General features: G+C 41.9%; 1 protein-coding gene across 4 annotated transcripts in view; it reads right to left on the bottom strand.

Annotated features, from left to right (window-relative positions):
* myo16 (myosin XVI) overlaps positions 1-23,789 on the bottom strand; it is a 135,750-nt gene that overhangs the window by 89,485 nt on the left and 22,476 nt on the right. For all 4 annotated transcript variants that reach the window (XR_007450790.1, XM_049594620.1, XM_049594617.1 and 1 more), the window contains exons 2-4: positions 22,384-22,653; positions 7,770-7,840; positions 6,252-6,395 (exon numbers count right to left, since the gene is read on the bottom strand). Coding sequence is in view for 3 of the 4 variants with exons in the window: in XM_049594617.1 (XP_049450574.1) it covers positions 6,252-6,395; positions 7,770-7,840; positions 22,384-22,653 (485 nt within the window). In the remaining variant the exon portion in view is untranslated. The remainder of the gene's footprint in view (positions 1-6,251; positions 6,396-7,769; positions 7,841-22,383; positions 22,654-23,789) is intronic.

The following is a 23,789-nucleotide window of genomic DNA, read 5'->3' as shown; positions in this document are numbered from 1 at the left end:
AAGGGCTGTGCTAACCCAGACAAGTCAGTTCAAGGTCCAGTAAAAGTCAACAGGGGTCTTGCTGGATGAAGTTATCAGCTGACAGATATATCTTGCTCTGTCTGACCGGAGGCCACTCTCAACACTGACCACCTCTTACAGCTGCATACACACAGCTGGACGAACCTTGAACAGGATGTCTACAGGTATCAGAAACTTAAATTTAATACTTTTTAAGACCTTTAAAAACAAATAAATAAATAAGATTGATTTTAAGACAAATATTGTTTTCTTATTAAAGCATTGCAGGTAAGTACTAGGACTGGGCAATATATCATGAAAATTATATCACAATATTTTTAGATTTTATCTCAAAACACGATATCAAAATCAATGTTGGTTTTTTCAGAAAATATATTTCAATGATACAATGATATTTTGGATCAATAATCATCAATAATGTGGATATAATGACTAAGTGGGTTAAGGTAAGCGTTAAAAAAAAAAGAAAAGTCTAGAAAGTTGATCAATTTAAGTCACTTTACTGTAATGTAGCTCTTAAAGCAGCTGTGCGGAACTTTCCGTTTTCGTTGATCATAGCGCCCCTTTTAGTCGAAGCGGTATGACACCCACAGCCTGGTGTCGTAAAATTCCAACTGCAGCCGGCAATTACCGCATGCATTTGTTTTGGAGAGCGAGAGGAAAATTATGTTCTGGTGTAGCTCTGAATTTTTTATAAACTGAGGACAACTGCCTGCTGTATATTTGTGTTCATGGTCACAGTCGCAGATAATTTTGTGGCCTTTGTTGTAATGTTACTAGACAAAAGCAGTTCATATCAGCTAACGTTACATTTAGCTTGCTTATAACTTCCATGTCGTCATATATTGAAGTGAAACAACGTCTAACAAGTTGCGGTATATTCTCTAAAGAAAAACAAAAATTACATACCTGTCGATTAGGAAAAGGGCCAACTCAGAATCAGTTTTAAAACCTTTCAAATCTCTCAGCTCTCTCCACTTGGTGAATGCCCGACCAAGGTTTACATGCGTTTGGGCTCAAGCCCTATCACTGTCCCGTTTAGCCTTCTTTTGTTCTTCTGTTCTTTTTCTTTTAGATGGGGAGACTGTGTATGCCATTACATGATACAAAGATATCCAAAATCTAAGACGATACATAGTCTCATATCTAAATAAGGATACAATATCTTCATATTGCCCAGCCCTGGTAAGTACAAAAGTAAGTAGTTTATATGTGGTCCTTTGCAGAGGCAGGTTTTATGTAGGAATATGATTATTAGAGTGAGTTAGGCTATTCTATATTTTGCCAACAGGTAGGTAGATCAGTGGTAGGTTTAAAGGCCTGTAACATCAGAAATGTGGATAGATGAGATAGATAAATGATATTAGATAAAATGTTTGTGGCAACTGAGATCTCACAAAAATCATGTAATGATTTTTAAAGCCTAATATTTATAAAACTGAATTTAAGTAATTTTGGACTTTTTAAAAAGGCATACTTTGCAGGATTGTTAGTTATTGTTTGCAAAAGCAAAAGCCAACCTCAGCTCTTGTTTGGTGTTTCACCTCACTATGTTTATGTTCTTTTCAGTCCTATGTCTCTTAAATGTCTGCTGGTTATGGCCCAGCAGCTGGTTGCCACCTTTTTATAAGCCCCAGTTTCACCTGAGCACTGTGGGTGTACACGCCTATAAATATCCCAAACACAGAAATATAGTCAGAGTGCAGAGTCAGATAAATACACTGCCACACAGTTCTAGTGGGCCATAGGAGGTCACTGAGAGGGATAACTTCTGTATGAGTCTATACATTGTTATTTAGGGTAATCCTGCATGGTATATCTTTAAGGACCTGCAGACACCTTGCTGAAATGTATCAGGTGCTTTGAGAATTGTTCTACTAAAATACAAAATGAATGGACAGGGTGCCCACTAGCTCACCATGTACAAAGGCTGTGTCCTTCCTCTTCCAACCCTTAGCCCCCTTGCTGCATGTCATTCCCACCCATCTCCCTTTCCACACCACAACTGTCCTGTCAAATAAAGGCAAAAAGGCCCCCAAAATATCTTAAAAAAAAAGAATAAAAACAGAATGAAATGTGGTCACATTTTATACCAGGACTCCTGCGACAGACTGTAAGTCTTATAATAACTGGGCCCTTCAATAAATCATAAGGCAGTAAACAACATAACAATGAGTTCTGTAAAAAAAAAAAAAAAAAAATCATGTGAAATGATTACACAATGTGACTACAATAAAAACCTATCACTACAGAAATAACTGATCTGAAGTTCTCTTAATAACGCACAAAAACCCAAGACCAGCAGACACAGATTATATGAAGGAAGTATGACGTGTCAGCCACTGATCCAGGGACATTAATCATGTGTCTGAGCTCACATGATAAGTGCTGACAGATATAAACGAGTCTGCGCTGCCTGGCAGCCACGCAGGCTGCGAGGGGTTAACAAGTTGACTTCTGACCTCCCGACACGCTCCCTGCCACAATATGATGAATTCACCTCTGATGTCCCCGAGATGGAAATCTGCTTACACTACACAGCCCGTGGTTCATAATGGCAGTTGTTACACACAGTGACTGCCAGAGAATCAATAACAACTAGCAGATATGTGCTGAAAGCTTTCCCCGGGGCACGAGCACTGTCACAGAGGGGTGAAAATCATCCAGAGCGAGTTCCCATGAGATTCTGTTTTTCTTTAGATCTGTTAAGAGATATATTATTTAACTGTCCTTTTAAAATTGCATGTGTTGGTTCAACATAATGCCAAAGCTTTCTCTTATTAATTATTAGCACACTCATATTGAGCATTCTACTATTCAGATTTTCTGGGCTCTATTAAAAAAAAGTAACCCAGTGTCAAGGAGCTCTCAAACTTGATTATCAAATAGCTGTAACAAATGTACCAGAAGCAATTGAGCTCTGGCCTTATTATTCTCTACTGACTGCACACAACATCTGCTCGGCTGCAATCCACCATGCTGCAGTGTTGTGATGTGTTGCAAACAACAGAGCCTGCCGGAAAAACTGTAATAATCATCTTTTTCTAAATCACCATGAAACGTTCCTGTTGCACTTCCTGTTATTGCGCATTGAGAATCTAAAGCTGAGGACAATTCTTCACCACGACATAAAAGATCTGCTCAACAAATAGAGGATTTTGTTACACCTGGTTAACAAACATGAACATGAACATATTGAAATAAAAATCTTGCATCCATGTGAAGGTTTGTACAGATCACAGACCGCAGGAATGTGCAACAACTGCTTAACAAACCACTGTCATGTTTAGAGGAGGGAGGGAGGGCGACATTGTCAACAGAAAACTCCCCCGAAATTCAACTGGTGTGAAGTGGAGTTCAGTGCAGCTGGGGGGCTCGCTGTTAATCGTTTGACTTCAAAGCACTCAGAGTTCAGACGTTTTAAATTCATCATTTACAAGCACGGAAAGTGGGTCACTTCTACAACTGTAACCCCACTGGGTTTTTGAACTGTAAGATGAGAAATAGCATTTTGGAACAGAACCTGTCTCCCAGGGATCAAATAACTGCATTGCTACATCTTCCCTGTGCAAGTTTAGAGACTAAAGCGAGTATCTTGCAGAGAAGTACGATATAAAGGAGAAGAAACGAAACTATTTTTAAAAAAAAAAAGAAAATCAGATGAAGTGCATCGGTGGTAAACAGTTTAAGGCAGAAGACTCATTTTTATGTTCTTCCAGAGTCCGTATTTTCAACACCGTGAACTTTCTCTCAAGGAGACAGTGAAGCGGAATTAGGGCAAGTCTGCAATTAACTCCAATCACTCACCGCATCTTTTCAGTTCAGAGTTTCATAAGGAATGAAATTAGGAAGACATAATTGAGGCACTAGAAAAAGTAAAATTTGATAAGTATCTTGTGGTTTGTGGCTTCAAATAGAAAGCCAGATTATATGTAACACATGGAGATCAAGAGCCTCTGCTGAAGCATCCTGATGCATGTGTATGAGCCAAGTCCAACTATTCAAGACTATGTTAAAATAAATATGAAAGCTGGATTTGGTTTTGTTTGTCACCGCTGCACATTACACTATCACTGTAGTATTTTTGCAGAATCACTCATGTTTTCATATGTTACGAAGCAGTCCACTGTGCCTCTGTGCAGCCTGTTAAACCTGCCAGGGTCTCAATGACCAACATTAACCAGAGCTGGAGCTTGGAATAGGTTTAGGAATGCATTTGGAAATGGGTTTGGGAATGAGACAGTTTAGAAATGGCTTACTCCCTCTCCTGCTGTTTGGAGGCAGGAGATAAGAGAATTAGCATTACTGCCAATCTGGACACAGAGCGACAATGCACCCAGACTTCTCATCAACCCCCCCCTTTCCCCACAAGACAAGCCGGGTAACATCTCTGTCAGCAAAAAAAACCCTCTCTGCTTCTCAATGAAGGAACTGGAGACAGGAAATCAAGGGCAGAGAAGCAGAGGACGAAGGGAGGGGAAGCAGAGACAGAGATGGAGGAGTAGGACACAATAGATTAGAACATATTTAGCAGCACTATTCCTTCCTGTGCCAATCAAAGATAAAGCTGCCAGTCAAGCTCCTCTGGCGAGACCACTGTTCCACTTCTCATTAAAATGTAAACCCGTTGCATTTGGAGGGAAAGATCTCCCATTTACAGCTCTGATAAGGCAGCAGCTTGAGAACAGAACAGAATGACTGGGCACTGGCAGAGTCTGTGGTGGAGGAGATGGATGTCAAAATGAATGAACAGTGGAAAAAGGATATTGCATCTCTATCGAAAATACAGTTGGACTGAAGCTATTTTTAACCTTCGACAGGAGGGGCATCAGGCCTGCCTGCTGACTACACCAGAAAGAGGAACTCAAGTGCTTATCTTACTCTGAAGAGAAAAAAATACTTCATGCAAATGTGCATCATTTTGCAAATTAATATATTTCAAGTCTCACATCTTACTTGGCCTGCCTCTTCATAACCACATAGTGTCACAATCACACAAGCTTGCACGAGGGCACACTCGCACGCAAGCAGACGTATACGCAGTCAAATAAATAAGCACTTTGTGTCAAAGTACACTGAAGCTGTGAAAGCTTTGGTGTTGCTAGAGTGAGCTGGAAAAAATGAACTTTTCACAGTGTTGAATGAGTTTTTGTTGAATTTCTTTGAAATTTTCTGTGTCTCTCATTCTTTACCCCCTGCTCTCTTCCAACAGGGCTGAGTTCTGTGTAAATATGACCTCATTTACTAGAGACTAGCTCTGTCTTGGTGGTGAAAGGGAGACATTTAGTTACTGCCTCCCAGGGAGCAGTATTAAATCTCTCCCTCTCCCTCTCTCTCTCTCTCTCTCTCATGGTATTGCCTATCATGAAAGCATACTCGCTGCATAAATTGCATTTGGCGTATCTATATCACACCCTGCTCTACAAACTAGAAAGCCTGCATGAATCTTGGTGTATTTGCATGCATTTAATTTCTCTCGAAGCAAACATACACATGAACCAACAGTCACGCAGTCACTACAGGCTGACAGATCCACTCTGCCTGGCAGCTCTTCAAACACATCCATTCCTCTCAGGATCGTCTCTTTCCTGCCCCGCAGACTGAAAGTCAGCAATCACTCAGGAACTAATCAGCAGAACCCGGCTGTACTGGATTCCATGGAGCTCCAGACTGTAGTTAACCCTCACTGGGTCTAATCAACACCAGCAGAACACACCCGGCCCACTGAGTGACTGGGCTGAGGATATGCATGCCCTCCCCTGCAGCTGGCCCTGCTCTCGTTATGGACCTAATCAGTACAACCGCAGCTCTTGTCAAGACAGACCCGACAAGAGCTGGAAATATCCTCCACAGAGCGCGCTCTCTCTTTGATTTCATGCTAATGCCCAAATTATAAATATTCCCATTTTCGGTGATTCAGCTGGGTGTGTGAGAGAATGGAAAGACGTGTTTCAGACCCTCTGTAATCCAAAACCCCTCATCAATGAGGGACGCTCCACTTGGACAAAAAAATCTGGATGACTAATGTGAATACAGCCAGTGGTACAAAGCTGATTTGAAACATGGAGTTAGTATGCCGACCTATTCCAAAACACTAATCTAATTTGTAGTCGACACGCTTGGAATTGCAAGGATCAACAAGAAAATGACTAAATTACAAAATGTCCATGCATGTGTGTGTGTGTGTATGTGTGTGTGTGTGTGTGTGTATTTGCATGTGTGTTTCTTACCAGCAACAGCAGCAGCACCACATCCGCATGGTCACACACACACGCTACATGCAGGGCCGTCCACAGGTCTTCGTCCTGCAGGTTGACATTCAGGCCTCGCTCAATCAGAAGTTCTGCCGCGAACACGTTGTCATGGCGAGCGCACTGCAGAATGCAAGCACAGGAGACTTCTTTATAATCAGTTTGCAGAACAGTACATGTCCTGAAGCACTGCTTACTACTAACAGTACACATGAGTGGTTCAGCTCATAGTAAGTCATGTATGTGAAAAAATGTAATGTGCAGCAATTGTAACATTAAATTCTTGTATTCCCACAGGGGTAACACGTTAGCCAGAATTAGCAAAATGCTAATGATAAAGGCATGGAGAACGATTATATATTGACTCCAACATGTCATCCTTCCTGATATTCCTCAGCCATTCGTAGTACAATGTGCACACCCTGCCAGTGCTTTTTCTTTATTTTGTTGTGACACACACACACACACACACACACACACACACACACACACAGGGGCTACTTTTCAAATTAAACAATCATCATCTGTACTCAGTCAAAAAGCTTTTTCTTACTGAATAATGAAAAGATTTAGGTAAAGTATGGAATAGGGAATGTAGCAGTTTTGGTTGGGTTGAAAGGTCTTCACATGTCCAAAATGATACACTCAAACCCAGGAAATTCTTTTTGAGATCTGATTGGATCTGATATTAGATTCATACACCCAACCTGTTTTTGGCCAAGATGTTACAGACCCGACCCTGTCAATGCCCAAGAGCCACGTCTTAGGTCTCTCTCGGGTCTATTTTATGGACTGGACATTCATGCATTCATTTTCTGTATCGCGTATCCTGTTGGGGGTCATGGGGGGCTGGAGCCTATCCCAGCTGTCATTGGGCGAGAGGTCGCCAGACTATCACAGGGCTGACACATAGAGACAGACAACCATTCACACTCACGTTCACACCCACGGTCTGTCTTTGTACTGTGGGAGGAAGCTAATGTACCCGGAGAAAACCCACACTGACACGGAGAGAAGAGAACATGCAAATTCCACACAGAAGGGTTCGAACCAGGGACCCTCTTACTGTGAGGTAACAATGGTAACCACTGTACCACCGTGCCGCCTGTTGTTGTGATGTGAGCTGCTGCAATGCCTTAATTTCCCTGGCTCAGGGACACATAAAGTACCTGAGTTTACCGTATCCTCCTCTGATCCCCCGCTACACACACACACACACAGCATATCTAAGTTTTTCTCATGATTGGTGCTAGTCATGGCTGCACTTGGGTAATACACATACTGTAATGATAAATAGACCTGGAATTAGAGGTAAAAGAGTAGGACCCCACCCCGACCCAACTGACTAAATAGGTAAAATTCATGGGTCAAGGTCTCTGGTCCTCAGGTCTGGGTAGAGCCGTGAAAACATGTAGCTGCAGGGATGAATGTAAGTCAGAATAATGTCCTTCATAACTGTAAAAAAAAGCTGCATGAATGAGTGTGTGTGTATCTTACCAGGTGTAGCAAGGATCCCCCAGAGGAAGTCGAAGTGTTGGGGTCTGCTCCCTCCTTCAGGAGACGCAACACTGCAACACAACACACATTCATATGTTAACACCTACTGTGAGTGAAGACAGACAGGGCGCTTAGGGCATGTAGTGAAGACACATTAACACACACACACAGACAGCACAGAGACTGATCTGTGCCACTCACAGACACAACCAATATTTGTCGAGTGTCCTCTGACTGTCCTTGACACGTCAGCGTGGATCAGTGTCAAGGCTGTGTGTGTGTCTGGTGGCTCCTCGTTCCCGCAGCAGGTCAGAGAGCCTCTGGGTTACACACACTCACATCACACACTGTAAGCTCCAGTGAGCCGCACAACACACTCACACTCTGACACAGATTTACGGAAGAAAACACAAACCACTACAAACAAGTTCACGCAGTCAGCCATAAACAAACGAGCAGAGAGTCGAAGGCTAAGCAAGGTCGCAGCGATTTTACTATACCACTGATATATTATTTATTCGACATGCACAAAAAGTGAATGAGGACGCTCAGCAGGAAACAGAGAGAGACAGTGTGTGTGTGTGTGTGTGTGTGTTTGTGTGTGTGTTAACTGGGGTGTGTGACAGATATGGAGAGCAGGATGGACAAACAAGCGAGGGGAGCGAGGGGAGAGGGAGGTGGAGCGCTGTGGTTTGGACATATGTGACTTCACTGACACTGACAGCACTGGATGGATACTGACTACACCCTGGAAGACCTTCTACCAGCGAAACAGCCACCACCGTCACGCAACCCCACCACACACACACACACACACACACACACACACACACACACACACACACACACACACACACACACACACACACACATACACTGATGTCTTTAAGCAAAGCAAATGGCTCTGAGAACAGTTACCATGGTAATCACGGTGGTGATAATTCCAGCCAATTAACACTGTTGATGACCCCCATGAGGTCATTTCACTTAAAGGGTCATTATGTAGACAGACATGCTTAAATAAACTCATCCAACCCACACACACACACACACACACACACACACACACACAAACACTGGTTAAGAATCCTGTCCTCATCTGAACACACAACCACTACTGATAAATATCCATATAAGAAGACCATTTTAATTTTAAGGGGTGCCATGCTGTTTACTCCACACAGGGGATAAATATAACAGCAGTGCACATAATAGTATGCAATACAACTCAAACACAATATGGCCGATAAAACTGCATATGCGGTATTTAAATCTCCTTTGACTCAGTCTCAACGGTAATTGATCGTGTATCTCTCTATCTGTGACTCGCTAACCTTCATTAACAAGCTACAGCTTTTACACTGATGTCTCCCCCACAGATCAAATGCCAAACTCTCCGCTTCTGTCAGATCTTACAAATGTTTAATCACGACTGCAAGCATGAGCATGAAATGGTTTCTAAGTTACATCTGCAGCAGGTAAAACTAATGAAGTCTTACATAAAAACTCTGCAAGAAATACGATGTAATACTGATCTTAGAAAGTTGGTTAAACATGATCATACACTTCAGCAGCCCCGCAAACTACAGCCTCTAGAACATGTATGTAGCCTATAGCTAGATGAAGTTATGTGTTTTAATCATAACAATAAATGTATTCATCATGTAAATGCATATAAATGGAGTGACGTCTGCGAGTTAGTTCAGGCAGTCAGCTCGAGCTGCATTGATTCATACACACACACGTCATACGTCACTCTCCATTTGTCTTCTACAAAACACACCCTCCAAATGTGGCGGTCTATTTAAGCTGCAAAATCTTCCCAGCTCTCCCTCTGCCATGTGTATGCCGCCGCTGCCCTGCATCAGTACTGCTGCTTGCTTGTTCAGCCACACCTCCACCTCAGCATCCTTCTACAGGCTCCGGCTTTACGTCTGGAACCTCCCATCTACAAAGGGCTTGAGTCGCGTCCTTGTTAAGGACTTGCCTCAGATTGCAGAGATACTCTCTTATCCTGAAGCCCCCTTAAGGAATCTGATCCCGTTTGATTCTGCAGTGGGAAATAAACATTTAAAACATTAGTTGTCTGACTGAACTAGTATTGCCAGTGACATAAGTTGGCAAGTAAACAGTTGTATGCTATCCCATTTAAGGGTCAACCCCTATGTCATTGGGCTGATGTCATCTGTTCCCTTTGTTAAGTGTGGCCTATAAAAAGCTTTTATTTTTAGAGTTGAAACAATTAATTAGTTGACCGAAAGAATATTAATCAGCACATTCGGACAAAATTCCAAATATTTGTTGGTTTAACGTTTTCAAATGTGAGGGCATGCTTTTTTCATAGGATAGTCCAGAGGTCGGCAACCTTCAATATCAAAAGAGCCATTTTTGGCAAAAAAAAAAATAATAATAAATAAAAAAATCTGTCTGGACCCACAATATATATTTGTGGCTTATAATGATGGCAACACAGCCTATCTAATCTAAATTAGCCTATAAACATTCCTAATTGGTCTAAATGAGCACAGTGTTAGTGGTGAATCAATAGCTAGCCTCACTAAGGAGACACATTTGTACAATTGGAAAGTGCAAGAATGACTTAATGGCTACTAGAATGATAAATGAAAATTAAAATGTTAAAAAATAACACTGATTTCCATATAATTTTTTGTCAAAGCCACAGGGAGCCACTGGAGAAGAGCCGCATGTGGCTCCTGAGCCAAAGGTTGCCGACTCCTAAGATAGCCAATTTATACCCTTTTTCCATTGTCACTCTTGGCCATGCCGCTCCAATTTGTGTTTCCAATGTCAGTTTAGACGTGCCATGCCACACCAAGCTGCACCAGAGATGGACCTTCTGAGAAGTAGGTCCAAAAGCTGGAACACCCGCCCTCAAGCAGGTGGCGGTGATGAAGCCCTACTGTTTTTGTCTGAACAACAGTTTTAAAAACAGCCAAATTCTGACAAGTACTTAATATACAAAGATTTGATTAAGGCAAAGTATTAAATTATAGGCTGTAACCAGCAAATGCCTGGCATGTTTATTTAAGAAATGACTTACACGTTCATCAATTATTAATACTGTCATTAGTTAATTCTCTGTCTGTTGACTAATCAGTAAATTGACTAATCATCTGAGAAGTGCTTGTGCACATAACAAACAGGCCAAGCTCACACTGTGCACAGACATTTCCCCACTCTTCTAATGGCATTCAGTGCCTAATGGCCTTTAAATGGTTGATGAGAAACAAACTGGCCAACCTTTCAGTCAATCAGCACAATTACCTCCCGCCTCCACAACATACTGTCGGGGCTCAAACTGTAAACCACCAATTAAGGTTCATCTAGCACTGAAGTCGTTACCAGGGACTAGACAATGCTCTTGCTTTCCTGTCCATCAAACAGTATATCACTGGGCTGCTCATTAATGTGAATGTGGACCAGCCATTTTTAAGCATGCGGGGTGTCATATGATTTGCTTCTTAACAAAAATGAACAGTTTGGTGAGTGTCAGTGGTCAGGAGAGTGTCATATGTTAGAGCCAGTTTTTGTTAGTCTTTGATAGAAGAACTTAACACAGTTTTATGGCACATTATTGAATATGTCTAAACAGAGGTCAGGAGTCAAGAGCTACATATTGACCCTCAGGCAATTAAAGAAAAAAAGCTAAGCGTTTGTCTAGCGATATGGCCATTGGTAATCAATAGTGTTGTTGTACCATTGGCGGATTTGTCAAAATCAACTACTGTTCTAGTTTGTTTGTGGAGCCCAGGTAGCCATTTTGTCTGTTTGCTTTGCTTAGCTTAATGTAACTTAAAGAACAGGCTCCCTTTTTCATGTCTGTTTTAAAATAATATTCAGGAATTCATATGAACACTGGAACAGGCTTTGCTTGATTTACCGTAAAACTTCAATTAGTAGTCCAGGGATTTTAAAAAGCAGCATTCTGTGGGACTGAAAAATTAAGCCAAAAAAGTCCAATGGCCACTTGAGGCTGGCTCTAAAAGCGAGTCAATCCCCATAGACACCCATGTTAAAATACTCAACTGTACAGCACAAATAAACATGTTTACAGCCTAGTACAAAAAAAAAAAATAGTTTGGGTCTGTACAGCCAATTTCAAACTTCGTGACAACTGTAGGGGGTGTGTGAATTTTTATGCAACTCACTCATTCAAATTTTCGTAAGGTTTAAAATTATGCATAATAAAATGCAGTGCTGCTTAAAGTAACAGGCTTTCTGCGAGGACTCACAGTCCGAGTCAGATCCACCCCTTGCCAGTTCACAGCAACCCCTCTCTTCCAAATTTGGTCACCTTGAGTCACTTTTGGCTCCAAAAATCCACGACAGCTATGGCCAAAATGCTGAACTCAAAGCTTCAAAATGGGAGTTAACAAACCAGTGGCTATACTCATTATTTTTTTTATACTCCATGGATTTTAACCACACAGAGGGAGAGCCATATGTCAAGTCAATACAAGGATAGATACAAACGACTTTCTTGCTTTGAAGCTCTAATGCTGCTGGAAATGGCAACTAGTCTGATTGGCTTAAGGTGAAGTCCAGCTGTGTTGATAAATACCAATGACTGCATATTAAGATAGACAGCATGACAGCTTCCCAAAACATCTAGGTGGCTGCAGTATACTGTAGGTCATAAACCCCATTCACTCCAAATTAGCATTGGTTTCTGTCATTTTGGGTAGTTATTATCATGCTGATGTACGTTTTTTTCTGAATGGTTTGATTGTAATTAAAAGATATTTGACGCAATACAAAAGGGGTTTGACGGCATATTGGTATGCCTTCAATCAATGGCGCTGCTCAGATTGGGTCAGAGGAATGTTTGGGCCAGAACTCAATACATCAGCTCCACTTCCCAACTGCTAATGCGCAAACTCTGACTCCAAACGATGAGGATGGCAGCCGCCCTATCTGGGATATCAGGCTTCATTTTTGTACAGTGGGAAGAAGAGGAGACATGTCGTCCATCTTTATGTACAGTCTGTGATAAATACTGTAAAACAAGGACAGCCTGCTGTGGCTTTTCTACAGTTATATTGTAAAGTTTCATATTATTTAGAGATAAACGAGAAGAGTACCATTAAGATACATGAGGAAAATGATCTAATTAAGAGCAACATAGAGTGCTGTTGCTTCTGTTGTAATGTAGCTCAAAGGCAGAAGGAACATTGGTCATCACGGAGATGTGTATCTTTAGAATAGCTATATGCTTGTCCCACAGCAACAGCAGCAATTTTCTCTCAATGTTAAGTCTTTATATGTCAGTTGGTATTTGATTATATGCTGATCTCAAGCACTGATCTTGGGAGAGTGTTTGTACGTGTGTGTGTTACTCCTCTATCAGGAGGCTGCTGATAGGGGAATGGAGAGTGGGCGTGAGGCAAAGTCGGCTGTCATTTTGTGGAAAATTGCAAAACAGCTGTTCGAGACATATGTGGAGTTTCCATGGCAACCAGATAGGACCTGGTAGCAAAGTGGAAAGAGGGAGAGGGGAAGAGAGGACAAGAGAGACAGAGAAACCTAAATAAGGTATAGATTGATGGAACGACATGTGGCAGGAACTACAATTCAGCCAAACTGCAGCTCAAAGTTAATTAGTACTTTTCAGATCTCGGATGACTCACCTGCTCGCCTCGAAATCGTTACCGTCATTCAGACTGACAGATATTCTGTCCTTAACCTGTCTTTGTGTTACGCAACACCTGAATACAGCTCTCTTTGTTCAGAATATTGCAAAGTAAGTACACTTGACACATAGAAAGAGCACTTCTCGCCTGAAAACATTTAGATATACTTTTTGCCTGCAGCAAGAAATAATATCACAAACCTCCACAGCAGGCCATGTAAGTGATACGAATATAACTCGCTGTTGAACTTGAACTTGTTGAAGTAGATATGATGTATGTGCAGCTGAATGAGCATGCTCTGTAGACACAGTACAAGATTAAATGTACTTTTCTTCAGCTGCTTTTTTTGATTCTTTGTCTCTTCTTTATCTTACTGGACCGTGATGTTCCATGAATTTAATAAAATCTCTGTAATGTATCCTCCATAATGTGCCACTTAACAGCAGTATTGCCAATTTTCTTCATCTAGCGAGCAGACATATTCTCCCCATGTACATCATCATTCCTTGGCAGTCCCGTATGAGATTCTGTTCAAATCCCTCATCCTTATAAATGCTCCTGTCTCTTTGGTCCTTATCACACAGTCATGGTCACGAGAGGCACCGTCTCACCTCACTGCCCCATGTTTCTGAAATGAGCTTTGACATTCTTCCATGATTTCTTTCCAGATGAAAAAAAAATACTTGTACAGTCTTCCAATAATTCTTAACTCTAAATGCAGATTATCGTGTGATGGGTTCTGTAAAATGGAATAGGCGTCTTCTGCCCACTTGTGCAGAAATTAGATGATTTCATGGATTTCAGGTGTTAAAGTCTCTGCAACAAAGCCATACATTTACAGCAAACACACCAGGGTGTTAATGCATTTTCACGAGATAACATTTGCCAAAGTATTTCAAGAACTGATCTGAAAAACCCTTGAAGAAATGCTAACTCAAAACATTGTACAAATAGCTTCAGTGATTAGGGAAATCATTATAAAACAGTATTATGGCTGCAACTAATGATTACTATCATTATAAAATAATCATTTCGTCAATAAAATGTCAGAAAACAGTGAACATGCCCTGTTAGATTTCTAAGAGCCCAAGGAGACGTCTTAATGTTATGTTTTATGCAACCTACAGTCCAAAAATTCAAAGCTATTCAGACTACTGTCATGTATGACATAGAAAACCATTAATATTTCACATTTAAGGTCTTATTTATGCTTGTCAGAGTGGGACACATGTAGAGCCTTCTATTCACTCTGCTTTCAATTCATCTGTATTCATGGAGGTTTTCTTAAGCCCCTTTTATACTGCCAGATTTTCCGCGAATGTTGGGCCGATTTGCCGGCAAGCTGCGAGTGTTCAGATACACAGAGCCGGATTGGCGAGTTGATCTGAGGTGCCCAATTTTCCGCCTCGTAGGGTAGACATATTGACAAAGGCAGCCTTCCGCAACGGGAGAGGCTGTTGAAGACTTGTGGGAGGAGCTGTTGACGATGCCGTACGTGCGAGCCACTGGCAGTGGATAAACAGGAAACAGCTGATAGCAGGAATTAGCGAGCAGCTAGTAGCAAGAGGGAAACACAAACGTGACAGACACTGTAAAGATGAGCAACTGGGGAGACAAAGAATTGCGTGCCCTCCTTGCCCTCGCAAACGAAGAGGCCATTAACCGTCAGATGACGGGGGCGGTGAAGAACGGGCCGACCTACGAGAGAATCGCAGAAGGACTGACCAGCCACAGCTTCCCTCCCATGTCACTGTTTACGTCACGCTGAGCCACACATTTTGTTACTTGCTCACGCCTCCCATTGCCCCGATAAAGGCACATTCTGTATAAACGAAAGTAGGTAGGCGGCATTCTGCCGCACTCCCCGATTTTGTTTTTATACTGCCAATGCTGAAAGAAGACCAATTGGGCTTTCCTGCAAATTTGCACAATTCCTATCTAAAAAGGGCTTTAGAGTTTATGGATACGGACAAAATGAAGCAGTACCACCAAAGATCACGGGGGCAGTTTAATGTAGTTCAAGCGAGATACAATCATGGGAGACGATGAAGACATTTAAAACTTGGCTAATCGGAAAGAATCAGTGATATAGTGAAAATAGTTTTCCGTCCACATGTCGCAATATATTTAATGCCGTCACAGTCTCACGCCATCTACAAGCATGATGTGATCTTGCCAAGTGGGACATGGTCCTGGATCAACATCCTACATCCTGTTCATGGACCAACTTTGTAATCAACCAATCATGGCCCTCTTGCATCATCAGTGTGCTGCTCCTGTGCTTCTTTCAAAATTCCTTTGTGCTTCTTCGGAGCTAAGCTAGCTTTCCAAATTGAAGTAAATACAATTAAACAAAATCCTCAGTAACGCTGAACAAAAGCCTTATAAGTTAAAGCAGGGTTAGCAAGTTAGCTTGCTAACTGGGCTGGCCATGCTAACAAGTGAGCTTGCAGGCAGACAAGAATACTGCCGAATTAGCTTGTCCTGTCCTACTTGGCAAAATCACGCCGCGCCAATCTACAACACTGCCCCTGTTCAAAGACACACTACCACGACTCCCTCCACAGTCGCCTCATTTGTTGTTGTATGAGATTTTTGACTCTGCCCTCTAGTGCCATCTATTGGATGTATATATACCACATAAAAGATGCATAAAGTATGAGGGAAGTGAAGTTTACAACATTTGCAACGGACGTAAATGTCTATACAGGGAGTATAATGAGTCTTAAGAAGCATGAAACCAGCAAATGTTTGGCCGTTTTGCTTTACAAATGACTGACACTATTAATTAATATTCTTTTAATTGACTAAACAATGAATAAACTAATCCTTGCAGCTCTAAACAGTATAACTGTACAATAATAAGATTATTTTGAGCTCCAACAATGAAACCACTTGGCAGCACTGCATTGTAGTACACTGCATATTGTGCATTGTATTGTTGTACTGTAGCTGTACTGTTCTTTTCAGGCCAGCAATCATTGTATAACCTTGTGAGTATCTTAATACTGAAATGACACTCTTCCTCTGGCCTACAGACTGAGAAGGAAAATGCTGTTGCCTGTTTGTGAGCAGCAGTAGAGAGAAACACTCCAGGGATTGCAAATAAGTGAATGTGTTTTAATCCATTTTCTCTGCTGGCCATATTTAGGAAATAAGTGTCATTACACTCTTCTCTTCCCTCTTGGTTTTAATGTTAATTGAAATACTCAAACGCAGAAGGAACACATTGAAATTGAATTTAGCTTCAAACTGGGCAGGGTAGACCTCTGTGAGAAAATGAGTTCACAAAGTGCTTTTATTTTTCATGCTCTCCTACATCTTTTGCTCCCTCATATAAAAGATGCCCTGATGAGTCACCGAGTGAACCAAAGGTTTAATATTAGAGGCTGAGATAAACACCACTGCCAGTGAAAAGTTTCAATATGCTGCCAGATGACGCAGTTGACATTAAAGAGATCCCACAGTATCAGGCAGAGTCTTAAGGTTTTAAATTGGATTCCAGTGAAAGATATCATGACATCTTTCTCTCCCTCCTCTGTGGGCCTAGGCCCCGTTATGTCAAAAACATGACAGGTGTTTGACGTGCCTTTAATCCCAGCATGCTCTATTGCAGAGAGATATCAATGTATTCTTCTGACATCCATATTCACCTATTTCTCCATCTCTCCTGGAGGAAGGGAACTCTGGTTTGCGATTTCTTATCTGGGGGGATTTTAAATATATAAATATATATATCTAAAACTTAAAGTGGCTTGCAGTAATGGTGTGACATGTTTTCTCTACTGAACAGGACACCTGGGTGTTGGATCAATGTGAGGTGGTGATGGCAAGCTGACTGATAAATAAAAGACTGGCAACATGTCTGTTTCCCATCACAGAGAAAAAATCACCAGCACTCTGAGTGGTTCACTGATTTTTAACTTCAGCTGAGGTGCCATCCAGCACATCCATTACAATTTCCACTTCAACAGAGAATATGATTTCCTTTGAAAGACACACAACTTAAGAAAATATAGAGAAGGACACAGTTAAGCATATGCCTTAATCTCCATGAAACTATCTTCACACTTGATTGCAAATAATGAAATTTGATCTTTATATGATCTATGATCATTTAAATATGGATCTTGGTTGAAGACTGACAACTAATGCTATGTTCAGAGCACACGATAGCAGCTCAATTTTAGCCAACCTTGCTGTTATAGGGTGTCAGCTCAAAGAAGGGACTGACAGTGGGTGTTGGTTGTGTCAGTTGATCATTTCACCTGTGTAGTGTGTCATAGTAGACACCTGACAGTTTCCTGGCAGAAAGAATAGCATGAGCATGACTCAGAATTTGACCAACAGGATCTAAAAGCCCACTTCACTGACGTCCTAGTAGGTTACTTCAATTCGCAGCTTCGCCTGGATCATGCCGACTACTACTGCTGTTATTACTGTCATACTTCTACTTTTACTATACACATATGATTATTATCGTCATACATGTACTGTCATATATTAATATATACTTATATATGCTATTAAAATACTATCATTATTATAATATTACTACTATTGTCATTACTGTCTGCCCTGCATCTCTCTATCTCTGTCCCGTTAAAGGGTTTTTTGGGGGAAGTTTTTCCTTATCCGATGTGAGGGTCAAAGGACGCAGGAATGTCGTACGCTATAAAGCCCTCTGAGGGAAATTGCGATTTGTGATTTTGGGCTTCATAAATAAAACTGAATTGAATTCAACGATGTCGAAGCAAAACAAGAACAAAGTGAAAGATAACTTAAACTAACATAGTGACCATCGCAATGGACAAAAACATGTGTAGTCTCATGGTAAATGGAGCACTTTTCTCGTCTTAAGACCACTCAAAGTGCTTTTACACTACTGAGCCATATTCACACACACACACACATTCATACACTGGTGGCCGAGGCTACCAAACAAGGTGCCACCTGCTATTCAGTAACCACTCACACACTTACACACCATGGAACAGCCATTGGGAGCAATTTGGGGTTCAGTATCTTGCCCAGGATACTTTGACATGCAGACTGGAGGAGCCAGGGATCGAACCCCCCCCCCCCCCCCCATCTTCCGATTGGTGGAGGACCAACAAATGGCTGAACACTGTGTAACCCTAGACACTGTGTTGTTATTTTAGCAATGTTATGATTCAGGTTTACAAATTGTGTCCAAAGCAGTGCTCGACAACACCACTCAAGACCGAAAGCTATTACCTATAAACTATTACCTTGGCCTGTTTCACTTCCCCACTATGGAGGACTGATTGGAGTCTGTGAGTCCCTGTGCTGTGCCTGCAGGATGGATCCATACACTCGGATCGATAATGGTAGGTCTAACTGATGCTCAAGAGCTGAATCGCAGGTGGGGCTTGATAAAGAAAGGAATGCAAACCACATATGCACACACATACACAAATACAAAGCAATAAATCATAACACTGAAACTAAACAAGTGCAGCAATTTCAGATGATATAACAGCTGTGTTTATCCAAGTGTGATAAATGCATCAGGAGGAATCAGGACGCAAATTCAAGCTGGCTGCAACACTGGATGAGGGTTTGATGTTTTGCTCAAGAACACACATGTGCTGTTGGTGCCTAACCTGTAAAGTCATTACATAATGGGTTTCCAAACCATACATGCAGCCTCACAGTTACTTCCCAGATGTAGTGCTATAACAGTCTGCTTTACGTCTTACATTCACCTGAACTGCTGCTCACCTTCTTTAACCTTTTAAAAATAATTTACATCAGTGTCTAACACTGTGTGTTTCCAGGAATCGTCATCTCAGTAAAAACCACAGATGTCAAAATGTCATATTTAATATCATTATTCCACTGAAAAGGGAAGACATTATAAAAATAGACTGCAGGTTCCATAGCTACAGGGCAACAGCTGCTGCCGTTCCACTTGTGTCTTGCTTTGATGAAGTTAAGAGATTGGTTTGGGAAAAGCAATTTCACCAAATGTCAAAACGCAACTGAGCCAGATGTTTGCATATGACAGATAGGAATGGAGAATGGAGATGAGGTATAGAATGCTCCTATCTAAATATAGCGCTGCATGCTGTTGGTACGTTTTTCACCTTAACCCCACAATATAGTCCCTAACTAGATGCTTCCTTTCGGCTGCCTTTCATTTTCTTTGGCTCTCCAATTTTTCATTTTCCCACCATGTTCACCCGTTCCTTTGTTCTCTGGCCCGCTTCCCTTTATCTCGTTCTCCTTCATTTTATTTCCTGTACAATGCGATAGATAAGAAAAAAAATCCTTGTGTGACTGTATGTGTGTGATATCTCAGATTACCTTGCTGCCTTGTCAGCAGACTGAGTTTCTGCACTATCTGAGAATCTAATTCTCAAGCCAGCTCACTGAAAACAGGCTTTAATTAGACAGGACATAACAAGGGTTCACTAAATCTCTCTCACTCCATTTCCTTCTCAGCCGCTCTGTTTCTTTGTTTTCTTTTCTCTGGGTCTAATTTGGATAATCTCTCTCTTTCTCTCTTGCGCGCTCACAAGTTCTTAAAAACAATAATGAGTCACCAAAACGTTTTTCCATCAATGTTTGCATTAATTATCACCATATGGGGGACACGAACCTGAAAATTGAAAGCTAATCAAGTCGAGGCGTGAACAGTTCATTCAAGATAACAGCAATGTTAAAGATATTGTCTATCATCTAACTGACGCTCATTTCTATTGGCCTCTTACGATGCTTCGACACACTCCATCTGACTCATTTCACACTCCAAATCTCATCTCGTGGAGCGCTTAAATGGTAATACTGAGAGCATAAAATAATCAAGAAAGCATCATATTTTTCTGGTAGTCATATCTGACACAGATATAATGAAACTACTTGCATCATAAAGACAAAATCAGCACTCACCCTTTTAATATTTCAGTCGATGTCTGCTTTCCAGGCAAGAGACTGAGGTATCTTGGCATTGTCAATGAGTCAAATGTAAATCCCTCATTCCTTTACCCCTAACCATCACATTAACCCCTGGGCTCTCACTGCAACAAGTGTATTTACACAATCCCTCCTCTCATAAAATACTTCAGTAGTAAGGGGGAAAGATTCAGAAATGTTCTCACATTACTCTGGGGAAAGTCCAAGCCTGAGGCAAATTCTATCACTCTGTACAAAAAGAGGAAGAGTGCTAACTTAAGCAGCAACAGTGAGGAAATACTGGTATTACTCAGCTCACCAGGACCAGCGAGGAACGCTCAATGACTATTGTCAAGATGCAGCAAGTGCTGATCAAGTGTTACAAAGTGTTACCTCAAAGTGTTTAGGACGGATCCACAAGGTCTCATGCAGGGAAAGACACTGTAATACAGACAGGAACCACACAGGCCAAGCAGTCACATGACTCGAGGAGTCTGACAGAAGTGAATCTGTCACCCATGCAGGGACTGCGGTCAGGGGGCCTTTCCATAGCAATGCAAGCGTAAGCCTGGTACCAGTTCAGTGCCACGGCGGCGCCTGGTCGCTAGGTAGGCATTAGACGGAGGGGTAGCAGATCTGATTCATTCCAGGCCAAGAAACCCTGGTTTCTGTCTGGCTGTTGCAATGCCACACCAGCTGCTCCCACAGACCCCAGCTGAACCTCATTGGCAGCCAGAGAGCAGAGATTAACACAGTGACCTGCAAAGACTGCTGGTAGGACTGACACAGATACGCCCGGACAGCTGGATAAATGACTGGCAAATGACTGGCACGGCCAAAAAGAAAGGTTGGACATGAAAAATCAATGCCCTTTAGAGCAAAGTGTGAGGACCGAGTTCATCAACTATCTGATCTCACAAACACAGCCTGAGTACCTGTGTGTCCAGAGTCATAGCAAAGGATCAGCAAATCACGGTTTTCATTTTGTTTTCAATGCTCCAATGCATCCATGTTGATTATTTTCAATGTCATCTGCATTTATAGAAAACAAAACTATTCGAGCATACTCAGTATTAGCAAGCTCGCATTTGTTTGAGATAAACGACTGAATGGTTGAAACAATGCCCAGTATGTATTGTCCCTGGGCTAATATTTTAACATGATTATGTTTGTTTTGATGCATTCTTGTGTGTTTGTGTTACAAATGTGAAAGCACACATGAAACTGTGGACCGACCAAAAAGCTGTGTCATATGCTCTCTTGTTTGTTTTGGCATTTGTTTATCTTTGAAGAGCATTTCAAATCCCCTTGTCACGGACACAGAACAGTGCAGACTCTGTTATCTAAGGTCCAACAAAAAGTGACTGCCTCTGTTACAGCATTTTGTCCTTGAGAGCAGTTTGTATCAGGATAAAAGCTTTGCTCCGTTCTCCTCAGTCAAGTGGACAGCTTCCAACAGAACAAATTATGTGACCTGCAGTCAGAAGCACTGTTTTGGCCCATTTGGTTGTGTGTGTGTGTGTGTGTGTGTGTGTGTGTCAGGCTACACCAACACCAACACATTCTGGTTTTAAAACATAAAACTACTACTCCGGCATTCTGGGACCTCAAAAACAGACCTCTGAAAACACTGCTGACCCCATTTTTGATTGAAAACTCTGGAGTTGCGTTTTATTGTGGCTGGCTGGAAAGAAAGATTTTTGTAAACACGAACGCACACACCCAGATTCACTTCCTGATTTGGTCTTACCAGTCACCAAGTGTCAAGCCAAAACATTATAGCTAAGCTTACAAATCTTTTCTGATTTCAGACATTTTCAGATATGTAAGTGCAGACGGAGATTGTTCCTGAAACGGCGCTAAAAACTTGTGTGTATGGAGATCGTTTTCATCTAAAACAAAAATGTAGACAGTGCGTGAGATAAGTGAGCCAGCACTGCAAATCTAGTAGCCAGATCACACCCTAAAAACTGTGTACACATCCACACACTACTACCTTTTTCACTAAACCATAAACAGACACACATCCTCATACATGCACCAACCTTCTTTGTCGTCATGGCGAATGATAGCATCCTGTATGACATCAGCCAGGCCGAAGCGGACGCGATGCTTCTTGCGGTGTGCGGGCGGGGCTCGAACCTTGACTCCACCTTGCTGGCGCTGAAGGCTCTTTTCCCTCTCGTAGTACGCCCTTATTTGGTCACAGCGCATCCTCCTGACCAGCCGCTGGCGCTGGCCAATGGGGAGAGACTCCAGCAGACACTGGTCTATCTCCATGTTCTGACGAAAGACATTACATAGCTGGAAACAACCTGGTGAGGAAAAGAGGCAGAGACTGAGTTAATGCGACAGTATCAAACTGAGGAGGAAGGCTAGGCTTTCAGCTTCATCTCCACCATCTCCAAATGTGTTATTGTTTTCGTGTTCGTGCATTTACGTTTTGCATGTCTCTGTGTGGACACTCATTTAGCACATTTGTTGTAAAGGATATTTGCTGTGTGTGTTGAGCCGTGGGGTTGGGAGAAACATCACAGCATTTTGTGTCCCATCTCTCCTGTCCCAGTGATTCTCCTGACTCCGCATAATCTCTCTGCCTCTCAGTGGAACTTAGCCAAACAGATCTCATCCCAGGCAGCTGCTAAACCTATTATGGTTTGCTTGGATGATTAGGATGAATAGTGCTTGTGCAGTAGGTGGGCTCAGAGTGAGATCCACTAAGTGCGCTCAGGTAAAAATCAAGAGACACGCATACAAAAAAACCCACATTACATAAGGTAGGTTTTGAGGAAACATATGTGCGTCAATCTGGCATTGGTAGCATTGATAATTTGACAAATTCAGGTCACAGCCACCACCAGAGGACAAGTAAAATATGAGAGAAAGGATGTCTTTGCAGAAATAGGGGCAGTTTTTCTTTCTGACTCACCAGCTTATCCCTCTTCAGCCCAGATGTCTCTATATCTCATTCCTCCTTTTATCAAACTTTGTTGCTCTCTTCTCTTTTGGGCCCATTTTGTTTTAAGTATCCCCCCTCTGGAGCATATTTGTCTTTCCACTGATCTCCAGTGTCTATGTCTCTACTCCACACCTCTCTTTCTATTAGGGTGATGGAGCGCACATCTGCCTACTAAAATATTTGGCTTCGCAAGGGCACAGAGGGTTGCTAGAAAAACTCCAGCTGCTGAACCAAGTGCACTACCTAGGATATGAGATCTCACAAATGGACAACTGGCAAAGATAGATTTCAAGCAGTGATGTTAAGCCTTAAACAAGTGATAAAAAAAGAGTTGTTCTTTTTTGGGTGCAGAGACTACTGCAGGCAGTGGGCCTGCGAATATGCTGAAGTGGCACATGCGACAATACTGACTGTACATGACTCAGTGACTTGGACTCTTGATGCTACGGACTCTTTTGTGAAGCTGAAGGACACTTACAGTAAGCTTCTGCC

The sequence above is a fragment of the Epinephelus fuscoguttatus genome, linkage group LG13 (assembly GCF_011397635.1).
Source record: "Epinephelus fuscoguttatus linkage group LG13, E.fuscoguttatus.final_Chr_v1".
In the NCBI taxonomy this organism is placed as follows: Eukaryota; Metazoa; Chordata; class Actinopteri; order Perciformes; family Serranidae; genus Epinephelus; species Epinephelus fuscoguttatus.
Note: the sequence above shows the minus strand (reverse complement) of the source record. Positions and strands in the feature narration are given on the sequence as shown.